This window comes from Anomaloglossus baeobatrachus, chromosome 5 (genome assembly GCF_048569485.1).
Source record: "Anomaloglossus baeobatrachus isolate aAnoBae1 chromosome 5, aAnoBae1.hap1, whole genome shotgun sequence".
Classification (NCBI taxonomy): Eukaryota; Metazoa; Chordata; class Amphibia; order Anura; family Aromobatidae; genus Anomaloglossus; species Anomaloglossus baeobatrachus.
Genome location: NC_134357.1, coordinates 12,746,194 through 12,760,127, shown reverse-complemented (window position 1 = coordinate 12,760,127; position 13,934 = coordinate 12,746,194). Strand labels below are relative to the sequence as shown.

Genomic DNA, 13,934 nt, shown 5'->3' with positions numbered 1-13,934 from the left:
TTTGCCGGCCGCGCTTATAACTTTAGTCCCCGGCTTTTGCGGCCTAGTACCTCATATTCCCGCCCCCGGGCCTGTCAGTCAGGGGAAGGGAGGAACGCTGCACTGGACGTCAGCGCTGAGGGCTGGAGCATACTTTGTATCCTCCTCCCCCCTCACTGAGCACAGTGGGACACCAGATTCCCGCACTTTCTTGGGCACGCCCACGGCCCCCTCCTCCTCACAGAACGCTGGCAGCCATTCCTGTCAGCACTGCTGAAGCTAGAGAGGAGAGACAAACGGCTCTGGGAGATCCAGGCAGGGAATCTGGTGGTCACACAACCGCTTTGGGCGGTCGGTAAGCCGCACCTGTTTCTAGGTGCTGGCACCCCTGGGTGCCGAAGTGTGTATATATATAGGTTTATATGCTATACATTTACTCTGTACGGTCGCACTGGTTTTTGGCTATATACCCTCCCAGATTGTACTCAGAGGAGACAACAGCATGTCGTCTGCAAATAGCAAGGGTGCCAAAGCACAGGCTTACTTTGCAACCTGTACCTCATGTGCGGCTATGCTACCTGCAGGTTCCACCTACCCTCATTGTGTGCAATGCTCGGCACCTATGGTACTTACTCAGCCGGAGCCTCAGCCACTAGTGGGACCCTCGGCCCAGGTAGAAACACCGGCTGCCACTGTCCAGGTGACAGGGACGGAGTTTGCAGTATTCGCTGACAAACTTTCTGAGACTATGGATAAATGGTCTGCTAAGATATTAGAAGCTTTGCAGTCCAGACCTGTAACACAGGCCCCGGGCACTGTTGAATCATTGACCCCAGGCCCCCCTCGGTTGGAGCAGCAAAGTGCTCCTGGGGTGACTCATAGGTCTCAAGGTGAGGTCTCTGACACGGACCACAGTCCCAGACCACCTAAGCGGGGTCGCTGGGAGCTTCCCTCGACTTCATCACACTGCTCAGGGTCTCAGCAGGAGGACTCTCTAGAGAATGAAGCGGAGGGGGCAGATCAGGACTCTGATCCTGAAGCCGCTCTCAACCTAGATACACCAGAAGGGGACGCCATAGTGAACGACCTTATAGCGTCCATCAATCAGGTGTTGGATCTTTCTCCCCCAGCTCCTCCAATTGAGGAGTCAGCTTCTCAGCAGGAGAAATTCCGTTTTAGGTTTCCCAAGCGTACAACGAGTATGTTCCTGGATCACTCCGATTTCAGAGAGGCAGTCCAGAAACACCGAGCTTGTCCAGATAAGCGCTTTTCTAAGCGCCTTAAGGACACACGTTATCCCTTCCACCCCTGACGTTGTCAAGGGTTGGGCTCAGTGTCCAAAGGTGGATCCTCCAGTCTCCAGACTGGCGGCTAGATCCATAGTTGCAGTGGAAGATGGGGCTTCACTCAAAGATGCCACTGACCGACAGATGGAGCTCTGGTTGAAATCCATCTATGAGGCTATCGGCGCGTCCTTTGCTCCGGCATTCGCAGCCGTATGGGCGCTCCAAGCTATCTCAGCTTGTCACTCGCAGATTAATGCAGTCACATGTGCCTCTGCTCCGCAGGTGGTGTCATTAACCTCTCAGGCGTCGGCGTTTGCGTCCTACGCCATTAATGCTGTCCTGGACTCTACGAGCCGTACGGCGGTAGCATCCGCCAATTCGGTGGCAGTCCGCAGGGCCATGTGGCTACGTGAATGGAAGGCAGACTCTGCTTCCAAAAAGTTCTTAACCGGGTTGCCATTTTCTGGCGACCGCCTGTTTGGTGAGCGATTGGATGAAATCATTAAACAATCCAAGGGAAAGGACTCATCCTTACCCCAGTCCAAACCAAAAAGACCTCAACAACGGAAGGTACAATCGAGGTTTCGGTCCTTTCGGCCCGCGGGCAGGTCTCAATTCTCCTCGTCCAACAGGCCACAGAAGGGTCAGACGAACTCCGATTCATGGCGGTCTAAGTCACGTCCTAAAAAGACCGCCGGAGGAACCGCTCCCAAAGCGGCCTCCTCATGACTTTCGGCCTCTTCACGCCGCATCCTCGGTCGGTGGCAGGCTCTCCCGCTTTTGCGACGCCTGGTTGCCACAGGTACAAGACCGTTGGGTGAGAGACATTCTGTCTTACGGTTACAGGATAGAGCTCAGCTCTCGTCCTCCGACTCGTTTCTTCAGAACATCTCCGCCCCCCGAGCGAGCCGATGCTCTTCTTCAGGCTGTGTGCACTCTGAAGGCAGAAGGAGTGGTGATCCCTGTTCCTCTTCAGCAACAGGGTCACGGTTTTTACTCCAACTTGTTTGTGGTGCCAAAAAAGGACGGATCTTTCCGTCCTGTTCTGGACCTAAAACTGCTCAACAAACACGTGAAAACCAGGCGGTTCCGGATGGAATCGCTCCGCTCCGTCATCGCCTCAATGTCCCAAGGAGATTTCCTAGCATCAATCGACATCAAAGATGCTTATCTCCACGTACCGATTGCACCAGAGCATCAGCGCTTCCTGCGTTTCGCCATAGGGGACGAACACCTTCAGTTCGTGGCACTGCCTTTCGGCCTGGCGACAGCACCACGGGTCTTCACCAAGGTCATGGCAGCAGTTGTAGCAGTCCTACACTCTCAGGGACACTCGGTGATCCCTTACTTAGACGATCTGCTTGTCAAGGCACCCTCCCGAGTGGCATGCCAACACAGCCTGGACATTGCTCTGGAGACTCTTCAGAGATTCGGGTGGATCATCAATTTCACAAAGTCAAATCTGACACCGGCCCAATCACTGACATATCTTGGCATGGAGTTTCATACTCTTCCAGCGATAGTGAACCTTCCGCTGGACAAACAGCGTTCTCTACAGACAGGGGTGCAATCTCTCCTTCAAGGCCAGTCACACCCCTTGAGGCGCCTCATGCACTTCCTAGGGAAGATGGTGGCAGCAATGGAGGCAGTTCCTTTTGCGCAGTTTCATCTGCGTCCACTTCAATGGGACATTCTCCGCAAGTGGGACAGGAAGTCGACGTCCCTCGACAGGAACGTCTCCCTTTCTCAGGCGGCCAAAGCCTCTCTTCGGTGGTGGCTTCTTCCCACTTCATTGTCGAAGGGGAAATCCTTCCTACCACCATCCTGGGCGGTGGTCACGACGGACGCGAGCCTGTCAGGGTGGGGAGCGGTCTTTCTCCACCACAGGGCCCAGGGTACCTGGACTCAGCCAGAGTCCTCCCTGCAGATCAATGTTCTGGAGATAAGGGCAGTGTATCTTGCCCTAAAAGCGTTCCAGCCGTGGCTGGAAGGCAAACAGATCCGAATTCAGTCGGACAACTCCACAGCGGTGGCAGACATCAACCACCAAGGCGGCACACGCAGTCGGCAAGCCTTCCAGGAAGTCCGGCGGATTCTGCTGTGGGCGGAAGCCACAGCATCCGCCATATCCGCAGTTCACATCCCGGGCGTAGAAAACTGGGAAGCAGACTTTCTCAGTCTCCAGGGCATGGACGCAGGGGAATGGTCCCTTCACCCGGACGTATTTCAAGAGATCTGTTGCCGCTGGGGGATGCCGGACGTCGACCTAATGGCGTCCCGGCACAACAACAAGGTCCCGGCATTCATGGCACGGTCTCAAGATCACAGAGCTCTGGCGGCAGACGCATTAGTTCAGGATTGGTCGCAGTTTCAACTGCCTTATGTGTTTCCTCCTCTGGCACTGTTGCCCAGAGTGTTACGCAAGATCAGGTCAGACTGCCGCCGCGCCATCCTCGTCGCTCCAGACTGGCCGAGGAGGTCGTGGTACCCGGATCTGTGGCATCTCACGGTGGGTCAACCGTGGGCACTACCAGACCGACCAGACTTGCTGTCTCAAGGGCCGTTTTTCCATCTGAATTCTGCGGCCCTCAACCTGACTGTGTGGCCATTGAGTCCTGGATCCTAGCATCCTCAGGGTTATCTCAAGAGGTCATTGCCACTATGAGACAGGCCAGGAAACCAACGTCCGCCAAGATCTACCACAGGACGTGGAGAATATTCTTATCCTGGTGCGCTGATCAGGGTTTTACTCCCTGGCCATTTGCCTTGCCCACTTTTCTTTCCTTCCTTCAATCCGGATTGGAAAAGGGTTTGTCGCTCGGTTCTCTTAAGGGACAAGTCTCAGCGCTCTCTGTGTTTTTCCAGAAGCGCCTAGCCAGACTTCCAAAGGTGCGCACGTTCCTGCAGGGGGTTTGTCACATAGTTCCTCCTTACAAGCGTCCGTTAGAACCCTGGGATCTGAACAGGGTGCTGATGGCTCTTCAGAAACCACCTTTTGAGCCAATGAAGGATATTTCTCTTTCACGCCTTTCGCAGAAAGTGGTCTTCCTAGTAGCAGTCACATCACTTCGGAGAGTGTCTGAGCTAGCAGCGCTGTCATGCAAGGCTCCTTTCCTGGTGTTTCACCAGGACAAGGTGGTTCTGCGTCCGGTTCCGGAATTTCTCCCTAAGGTGGTATCCCCCTTTCATCTCAATCAGGATATCTCCTTACCTTCTCTTTGTCCACATCCAGTTCACCAATGTGAAAAGGATTTGCACTTGTTGGATCTGGTGAGAGCACTCAGACTCTACATTTCTCGTACGGCGCCCCTGCGCCGCTCGGATGCACTCTTTGTCCTTGTCGCTGGCCAGCGTAAAGGGTCACAGGCTTCCAAATCAACCCTGGCTCGGTGGATCAAGGAACCAATTCTCGAAGCCTACCGTTCCTCTGGGCTTCCGGTTCCCTCAGGGCTGAAGGCCCATTCTACCAGAGCCGTGGGTGCGTCCTGGGCTTTGCGGCACCAGGCTACGGCTCAGCAGGTGTGTCAGGCGGCTACCTGGTCGAGCCTGCACACTTTCACGAAACACTATCAGGTGCATACCTATGCTTCGGCAGATGCCAGCCTAGGTAGGCGAGTCCTTCAGGCGGCGGTTGCCCACCTGTAGGAAGGGGCCGTTTTACGGCTCTATTACGAGGTATTATTTTACCCACCCAGGGACTGCTTTTGGACGTCCCAATTGTCTGGGTCTCCCAATGGAGCGACAAAGAAGAAGGGAATTTTGTTTGCTTACCGTAAATTCCTTTTCTTTTAGCTCCAATTGGGAGACCCAGCACCCGCCCCTGTTCCCTTCGGGCTGTTGTTCTTTGTGTACACATGTTGTTCATGTTGAATGGTTTTCAGTTTTCCGAACTTCCTTCGGATTGAATTACTTTAGACCAAATTATAAGTTTCCTCCTTCCTGCTTTTGCACCAAAACTGAGGAGCCCGTGATACACGGGGGGGTGTATAGGCAGAAGGGGAGGGGCTTTACACTTTAAAGTGTAATACTTTGTGTGGCCTCCGGAGGCAGAAGCTATACACCCAATTGTCTGGGTCTCCCAATTGGAGCTAGAAGAAAAGGAATTTACGGTAAGTAAACAAAATTCCCTTCTTCTCAGTCGCCAGGGCATGGACGCAGGGGAATGGTCTCTTCACCCGGACGTGTTTCTAGAGATCTGTTGCCGCCGGGGAACGCCGGACGTCGATCTAATGGCGTCTCGGCACAACAACAAAGTCCCGGCATTCATGGCTTGGTCCAAGGATCACAGAGCTCTGGCGGCAGACGCGCTAGTTCACGACTGGTCGCAGTTTCGACTGCCTTATGTTTTTCCTTCTCTGGCACTACTGCCCAGAGTGTTACGCAAGATCAGGTCAGACTGTCGCCGCGCCATCCTCGTCGCTCCAGACTGGCCGAGGTAATCGTGGTACCCGGATCTGTGGCACCTCACGGTGGGTCAACCGTGGACACTCCCAGACCGACCAGACTTGCTGCCTCAAGGGCCATATTTCCTTCTGAATTCTGCGGCTCTAATCCTGACTGTGTGCCATTGAGTCCTGGCTCCTAGCGTCATCAGGGATATCTCCAGATGTCATTGCCACCATGAGACAGGCCAGGAAACCAACGTCCGCCAAGATCTATCACAGGACTTGGAGGATCTTCTTATCCTGGTGCTCTGATCAGGGTTTTACTCCCTGGCCGTTTGCCTTGCCCACTTTTCTTCTTTCCTTCAATCCGGAATGGACAAGGGCTTGTCTCTCGGCTCTCTCAAGGGACAAGTATCGGCGCTTTCCGGTCCCACCTCACAAGCGTCCGTTAACACCCTCGGATCTTAACAGGGTGCTGACGACTCTTCAGAAGCCACTTTTCGAGCCGATGCGGGATCTCTCTATCTCGCCTTTCGCAAAGGGTGGCCTTCCTAGTGGCAGTCACATCACTCAGAAGAGTGTCTCAGCTAGCAGCGCTGTCATGTAAAGCCCCCTTCCTGGTGTTTCACCAGGATAGGGTGGTTCTACGTCCGGTCCGGACTTTCTCCCTAAGGTATCCCCGTTTCATCTCAATCAGGATATCGTCTCCCCCTCTTTGGGTCCGCATCTAGTTCACCAATGTGAAAAGGATTTGCATTTATTAGATCTGGTGAGAGCACTCTGGCTCTACATTTCTCGCACGGCGCCCCTGCGCCGGTCTGATGCTCTCTTGTCCTTATCGCGGGCCAGAGTAAGGGATTTCAGGTTTTCAAGTCAACCTTGGCTCGGTGGATCAAGGAACCGATTCTTGAAGCCTACCGTTCTTTTAGGCTTCCGATTCCTGCAGGGCTGAAGGCCCATTCTACCAGAGCCATCGGTGTCCTGGGCATTGCGACACCAGGCTACGGCTCGGCAGGTGTGTCAGGCGGCTACCTGGTCGAGTCTGCACACTTTCACGAAACACTATCAGGTGCATGCCGATGATTCGGCAGACGCCAGCCTAGGTAGGCGACTCCTTCAGGCGGCAGTTGCCCACCTGTAAGAGGGGGCCGTTTTTCGGCTTTTTTTATCTAGGTATTCTTTTACCCACCCAGGGATTGCTTTTGGACGTCCCAATTGTCTGGGTCTCCCAATGGAGCGACAAAGAAGAAGGGAATTTTTGTTTACTTACCGTAAATTCCTTTTCTTCTAGCTCCTATTGGTAGACCCAGCACCCGCCCCTATTCCCTTCGGGCTGTTGTTCTTTTGTGTACACATGTTGTTCATGTTGAATTGTTCTTTTGGTTCATGGTTTCAGTTCTCCGAACATCCTTCGGATTGAATTTACCTTAGACCAATTTATAAGTTTCCTCCTTCCTGCTTTGGCACCAAAACTGATGAGCCCGTGATGCACGGGAGGGTGTATAGCAGAGGGGAGGGGTTACACTTTTTAAAGTGTAATACTTTGTGTGGCCTCCGGAGGCAGAAGCTATACACCCAATTGTCTGGGTCTCCCAATAGGAGCTAGAAGAAAAGGAATTTACGGTAAGTAAACAAAATTCCCTTCTTTTCTTATATATTTTAATATGTTGTGTTTTGTTTTTGTAGGATGCGATTCCAATGATTAGCAAGTTACGATACAACCATCGGTTTGATAAAGCTTTCAAGCATGTTTTTGGAAAGACTCTTATATGTCGCAGCATGGAGGTGTCCACACAGCTGGCCAGGGCATTCACAATGGATTGCATCACACTTGAAGGTAGATGCATTCACGAGTGGACGTTTAATGCCCGGACTGCGCCCCTTGCTGGCTTCTGTCAGTACAGCAGTTTAGCATCTTTAGTTGTAACCTTATAGATTTAATTTTGTTCTTGGAGGCAATCCTACATAAATAGGCATTCCTAGCAATGCTCAATGGGATTAGGTGATCAGATTTCTGCTTTTTATACAGCAGCTGCTGCTGCAGAGAACATGAAAAGCTCTCATCAGCAGTATCCCTCATCTAAAGGCTCTGTGTAATCAGCGTCATGAAGCTTCTTAATAAGACTCTATTCACACTGGATTTTCCTGTGTTTGTTAAATGCTGCTCAAGTAACAATCGCTCCATGTATAGACTTCATTATCAGACTGACAATGGCAGAAGCTGGCCGGTGGGATCGGCTGATGATCTCTTGTCTATGGATGACATCCCGACTGATCCAGTAGATATTAGCTTGAATCTCATTCACCCGCCGCGTGCAAAATCCACAGTTTTAATTGACCAGCACTGCGGATTTATGCTGCAGATATCCCTGCATCTTTGACCTTTGAAAGGGAGAAATATGTGTCTTTTTTTGTAGTGAAAAACAAACCTACTCCAAATTTCCTGCATTTTTTGCTTCTGCTGCAGTAAATACACGGCATTAACACCACATGCACATGTACAGCTGTAACATGTTTTATTGCACAAATGCTCCCATGTGCGGATTAACTATAAGACATGATGTTGAGGATCTCCGGTCAGTCGTGAGAATCTGATGGTGGCCGGGCCGTACTTCTCTTATGTTTTTGGCATCCAGGTAATTTTATTTCCTTTTTGTAAATGAATTTCCTTTCCTATCAGGGGATCAGGTCAGCCATCGGGGAGCACTGACCGGGGGTTACTATGACACAAGGAAATCAAGACTGGAACTGCAGAAAGATGTCCGGAAGGTGGAGGACGAGCTCCACGCTCTGGAGGCAAAACTGAACGAGAACCTCAGGAGGAACATTGAGAATATCCTTTAATGACTGCAGAAATCTGACCAAACAGAAAATCCTACATTGTGAAGTGTTTTAACTTCTTATTCACTGACTCCTGTGAAAAGCTGTATTATTAGATTAGGATAGCTACTGTCAGAAATAAGGTATCCAGACCCTATGTACAAAAACTAGTGCATGCAAACATTCCGTCGTATAGCAGCCGGATAGACCCAAGATAACCTGAATATCCTTGGAGCCGTTTACAAAACGGAGTGATCTGATTATTTGCTATGAACAATACTGTGACCTGTTTGCATCACTTTTTATTGTCGATTTACTGATGGTGTGGAAGTCGCCTGAGCTGTAGTTTGTTTGTTCAAACGAAATAAGAATATCTGTTTATGTAAATAATCAAAATTTAGATGTAGTTGTATTATAATCTGTCTGTCTATGTAGCAATTGCACAGATCTATAATATAATTCAAAGCTGTATAGTCGTGAAGGGGTTACCAAGAATAAGTGAACAGATGTAGAAACGATGGAAGTCTTTTAATGATGAGTAAAAGTCTTATCAGTACTGTTCACACAGAAAGAATGTGCAAGGAATAAAGATGTGTTTTACAAGATGCTGTGAGAAATTAAGGAGTGGAGACCTCCCTGTTTAGCTTCAAGACCGAAGTAGCTTTTCTGTATAATTGGGTGTCTTCCAATACACGAGTTCAGTTGGTGATGCTGGCTCAAGGAGAACATGTCTCATGTATTAATTGTCTGATACATTAATATCGGCTCTGATATATATAGCTAATACGGCACCGTCTCTGAATATCCCAAACGAAGACTCCATTAGCAGTCTTCACCCAAATTCCTCCCTTGACAATGTTCTCCTAGGAAAAAATAATTACATATTGCTTATTCTTGCCTTGGAAGTGGTTGCGTTGTCCCCAAAACAAAAACATGCAGGACTTGATACGAGGTGCTGTAATGTTGTCCTTTTTCCAGTTTGCTCTGATTCTGTTTCCATGTTCACAACTATTATACAGAGTCCAGTATCCCAGTGAATGAAGGTCTGTTGACAAAGGGAGGGTTTCAGCCGAGGCTTTTTTTGGATGCAAATCGTAGTGTCGGGCGCATTTCTTGTGTTTTGTATTGTAACCAGTCTGATCATCATGATATAAAGATGGTTCCTTAGCACTGTGTAGGGATTAATAATGAAATCGACCAACTGATGAACCAGATGCAACAGATCGAAACGCAACAGAGAAAATTTAAAGCTTCCAGGGACAGTATCTTGTCAGAGATGAAGATGCTGAAGGAGAAACGTCTGCAGTCAGAGAAGACGTTCATGCCAAAGGTAAGACCAACCTGAGATCCTGTGGCTATGGTCTAGTATCCCAGATCCATCACTGATAGATCCACCACCAGCATTATGTTCACTATTCCCGATTTTCATTACTTCTCACAGCAACGGAGTTTGCAGAGCTTGGAGGCCAGCTTACATGCAATGGAGTCCACCCGGGAGTCGCTGAAAGCCGAGCTGGGGACAGACTTACTATCTCAGCTCAGCCTGGAGGACCAGAAGAGGGTGGATGCTCTGAATGATGAGATTCGACAGCTGCAGCAAGTGTGTATAGGCTATGGATAAGCCATTCATTTATTATGTGACGTCTCTGCAAAGAATGTATTGAGTATTGGAGATCTTGCATTGATTGGTCGCACTCAGGATGTTCTAAAATGTCATTTGACTTTTCTAAGGAAAACCGGCAACTTCTGAACGAGAGAATCAAACTGGAAGGGACAATCACCCGAGTGGAGACGTACCTGAATGAGAATCTGCGCAAGAGATTGGACCAGGTGGAGCAGGTGAGTCTGCGCTGGTTATAAGCTACATGGCGCAGTCTTCACGCATTGTGTGGTTACTTGAATGAATGTTGTCCCATCCATCACAGGAATTGAATGAGTTGAGGGAAACCGAAGGAGGGACGGTTCTCACAGCGACAACGTCTGAGCTGGAGGCCATCAACAAACGGGTGAAGGACACGTTGGCGCGGTCAGATGGTGAGTACGAGCTTCATAGACCTAGCTATTTCTGTATTGTCCATGACACCCCCTCTTTATTAGTCATTGGTAGATCTTTGGTTGTCCCCCTTGTTCTGTATCATCAGTGAGATTGGGTTGTTCTGTAGTAGAGCTGCAGGGAGATGTCAGGATGATGGTAAATGTATCCGCAGTCACGGTTTATGGGCGAGATTTGTTGTTCAGGATCATTAAATTGGTTAATTCCTTTTAAAGTGGTTTTAAAGTTGTCTTCTATTGATATGATGGAGGATAACTTGCAAGTCAGTGGGGGGTCCGAACACTGGAACACTCAGTGTGTCTGAGAGGGGCTTCAACTGAAGTGGAGCGGAGGTAGAGTTAAAAAAAACTTTGTAAAATCCCTTTAAATGTCCCTTTCGAAATACAGTACATGAATTCTGAAATTGAGGGGTTTTTTTTCTTAGATATATTATAGCGCTATTTATTCCATGGCGCTTTACATGTGAAAACGGTATACATAAAAAAGTACAGTAATCATGAACAATATAGAAACACAGTACAGGAGGAGTGAGGACCCTGCCCGCGAGGGATCACAGTCTACATTTATTCATCTTTTTCTTAGACTATAGTGTGCTCCACAGCTGTCCAAGCAATTTTTATTTCATGAAGTTTTATCTGTTTTCATCAGGGTCTGTACATCTGAGGTTGGAGCAACTGCCCTCCGTCAATATAGTTTACATGATTTCTGACAAATAGAATAGTGAGTGCAGCTCTGGAGTATAATACAGAATGTAACTCAGGATCAGTAATGTATGTACACATTGACTGCACCAGCATAATAGTGAGTGCAGCTCTGGAGTATAATACAGAATGCAACTCAGGATCAGTAATGTATGTATGTACACAGTGATTGCACCAGCAGAATAGTGAGTGCAGCTCTGGAGTATAATACAGGATGTAACTCAGGATCAGTAATGTATGTACACAGTGACTGCACCAGCAGAATAGTGAGTGCAGCTCTGGAGTATAATACAGGATGTAACTCAGAATCCGTACATATGTATATGAATTAGCGGGTTTTTTAGGGTGGTGTCTGCCGTGTACATATTTTGCTTCTCATGGAGATGTGTTTGTTTAGGTCTTGATATTACCATTGATAAAACTGAAGTTGAGATAAAAGACATGGTGAAGAGTATGGATCGGTGGAAGAACATGGAGAAGGAGCATATGGACGCCATCAACCATGACACAAAAGAGCTTGAGAAAATGACCAACCGGCAAGGAATGCTCTTGAAGAAGAAAGAGGAATGCATGAAGAAGATACGAGAGTTGGGCTCTCTTCCTCAGGAGGCCTTTGAAAAGTATCAAACGCTTAGTTTAAAACAGGTAATCCAGATTACCCCAGGTGGGGGGGTGTCACCTGGAGGGGGCTGAGCTCTGCCAAATACTGGCTGACGGTGCTGTGCCACTTACTGTAGTGTTCGTGATTCGTCCACTGATAAGTTGTGATGGGCTCTCAGTGTAAAAAGGTGGAAAACGACCTGTCACACCCAAACAAAAACACCTCGAATCATATTAGTCTTCAAAGGGAAAGTAAAATCTGAAAATGACTTATTGTTTCAATCCAACCTTTTGAATTCTGTTTATTATTTTATTTATTTTTTTTTAGAAAGAAATGCATGTTTTTTTCTTTAAAAAAAATGCTTTGCTTTTTTTTTCCATATCATGATTTTTATTGCAGAAAAAAAATAAGAAACCTTGCAATTTTCACACTAAAAAAAACCAGGGCCTTGTTTAGACTCCTTCTTCCTGGAATTTTTGGTTTGCTTGTTTTTTCTTTTTCGCTCCTAATTGGGAGACCCAGACAATTGGGTGTATAGCTATTGCCTCCGGAGGCCACACAAAGTATTACACTTAAAAGTGTAAGGCCCCTCCCCTTCTGGCTATACACCCCCAGTGGGATCACTGGCTCACCAGTTTTGTGCTTTGTGCGAAGGAGGCAACACATCCACGCATAGCTCCACTGTTTAGTCAGCAGCAGCTGCTGACTATGTCGGATGGAAGAAAAGAGGGCCCATACAGGGCCCCCAGCATGCTCCCTTCTCACCCCACTTCATGTCGGAGGTGTTTGTTAAGGTTGAGGTACCCATTGCGGGTACGGAGGCTGGAGCCCACATGCTGCTTCCTTCCCCATCCCTTTTTACAGGGCTCTGGGTGAAGTGGGATTCTATCGGTCTCCAGGCACTGAGACCGTGCTCCATCCACAGCCCCTGGTATCTGCTGGACATGGAGCGGAGTATCTTCAGGGACATGGCCCTGCTACATGGAGGTACTCTGTGTCCCTGTGGGGACCGCGCAGACACACGGCAGCACTGCTGGGTGTGTTAGTGCGCCAGGGACAGCGGCGCTGTCCGCACTAGTGCCATCGCACACCACAGCGTTGCTGGGTGTGTTAGTGTATTGGGTGACTACTGCGCTAACCGCCGCTGCCATTTTTATTTAAGGCGCCGCTGGGATTTGTGGTGCGCCGGGGACTTCCGCGCCGGCCAGCACTGATATGCCGGCCGCGCTTATTAACTCGAGTCCCCGGCTTCTGGGCCTAGTCTCCCTTCGTTACCGCCCACAGGCCTGACAACAGGGTAGGGGCGTGACGCTGCATAGCACAGCAGCGCTGAGAGCTGGAGTATGTTTTGCATACTCCACCCCTCTCACTGTGTGCACTGTGAAACCGGATTCCCGCACTTTCTCAGGCACGCCCACGGCTTCCTTCTCTACAAGGACGCCGGCAGCCATTAGTGTCAGTTTCTGTACGATACAGAGACAAGTGTGGAAGACCCTGGCATTCTGATAGTCACACAATCGCTGCAACAGGCGTTAAGCAGCACCTGTGGTGCTAACCCCACTAGTGCAGAAGTGCACTTATAGATATGCTTGTACTATATACATTGCACTGTTTGGTCGCACGTTGTATATACCCTCCTGGATTGTGCGGAGGAGTTATCAGCATATTCTCTGTGTAAAACAAAGGTGCAGAACCACATGTTTTTCTATGCAGCCGGTACAGCATGTACGGCTATACGGCCGGCAGGTTACATAGACCCCCATTATATCCAACTCAGCCGGAGTCTCTGCTAATGGCCAGAGGATGAGGACGGTGTCTGCAGTATTTACTGACAGATTTTCTGACACTATGGCTATGATACTAGAAGCCTAGCAGTCCGGACATGTCTCTCACAACATGGGCACTGTTGAATCATTGATCCATGGCCCCCCTCAGTGTGAACAACTAACAGCTCCGGGAATGTCACACGCATCCCAGAGTCACGGCTCTGCACAGACGTCAGTCCCAGACAGCCTAAGCGGGCTCACTATGAGCGGCCCTCGGTTTCATCAGGGTCCTAGCAGAAGGACTCTCTGTGTAATGAGGCGGAAGTAGCGGCTCAGGATTCTG

At 49.3% G+C, this 13,934-nt stretch overlaps 1 protein-coding gene across 1 annotated transcript in view; it reads left to right on the top strand.

Annotated features, from left to right (window-relative positions):
- Nucleotides 1–13,934, top strand: part of SMC3 (structural maintenance of chromosomes 3) — a 117,621-nt gene that overhangs the window by 74,215 nt on the left and 29,472 nt on the right. The window contains exons 18-24 of the mRNA XM_075348222.1: nucleotides 7,337–7,487; nucleotides 8,331–8,483; nucleotides 9,649–9,800; nucleotides 9,912–10,070; nucleotides 10,202–10,309; nucleotides 10,396–10,504; nucleotides 11,622–11,869. Of these exons, the coding sequence (XP_075204337.1) occupies nucleotides 7,337–7,487; nucleotides 8,331–8,483; nucleotides 9,649–9,800; nucleotides 9,912–10,070; nucleotides 10,202–10,309; nucleotides 10,396–10,504; nucleotides 11,622–11,869 (1,080 nt within the window). The remainder of the gene's footprint in view (nucleotides 1–7,336; nucleotides 7,488–8,330; nucleotides 8,484–9,648; nucleotides 9,801–9,911; nucleotides 10,071–10,201; nucleotides 10,310–10,395; nucleotides 10,505–11,621; nucleotides 11,870–13,934) is intronic.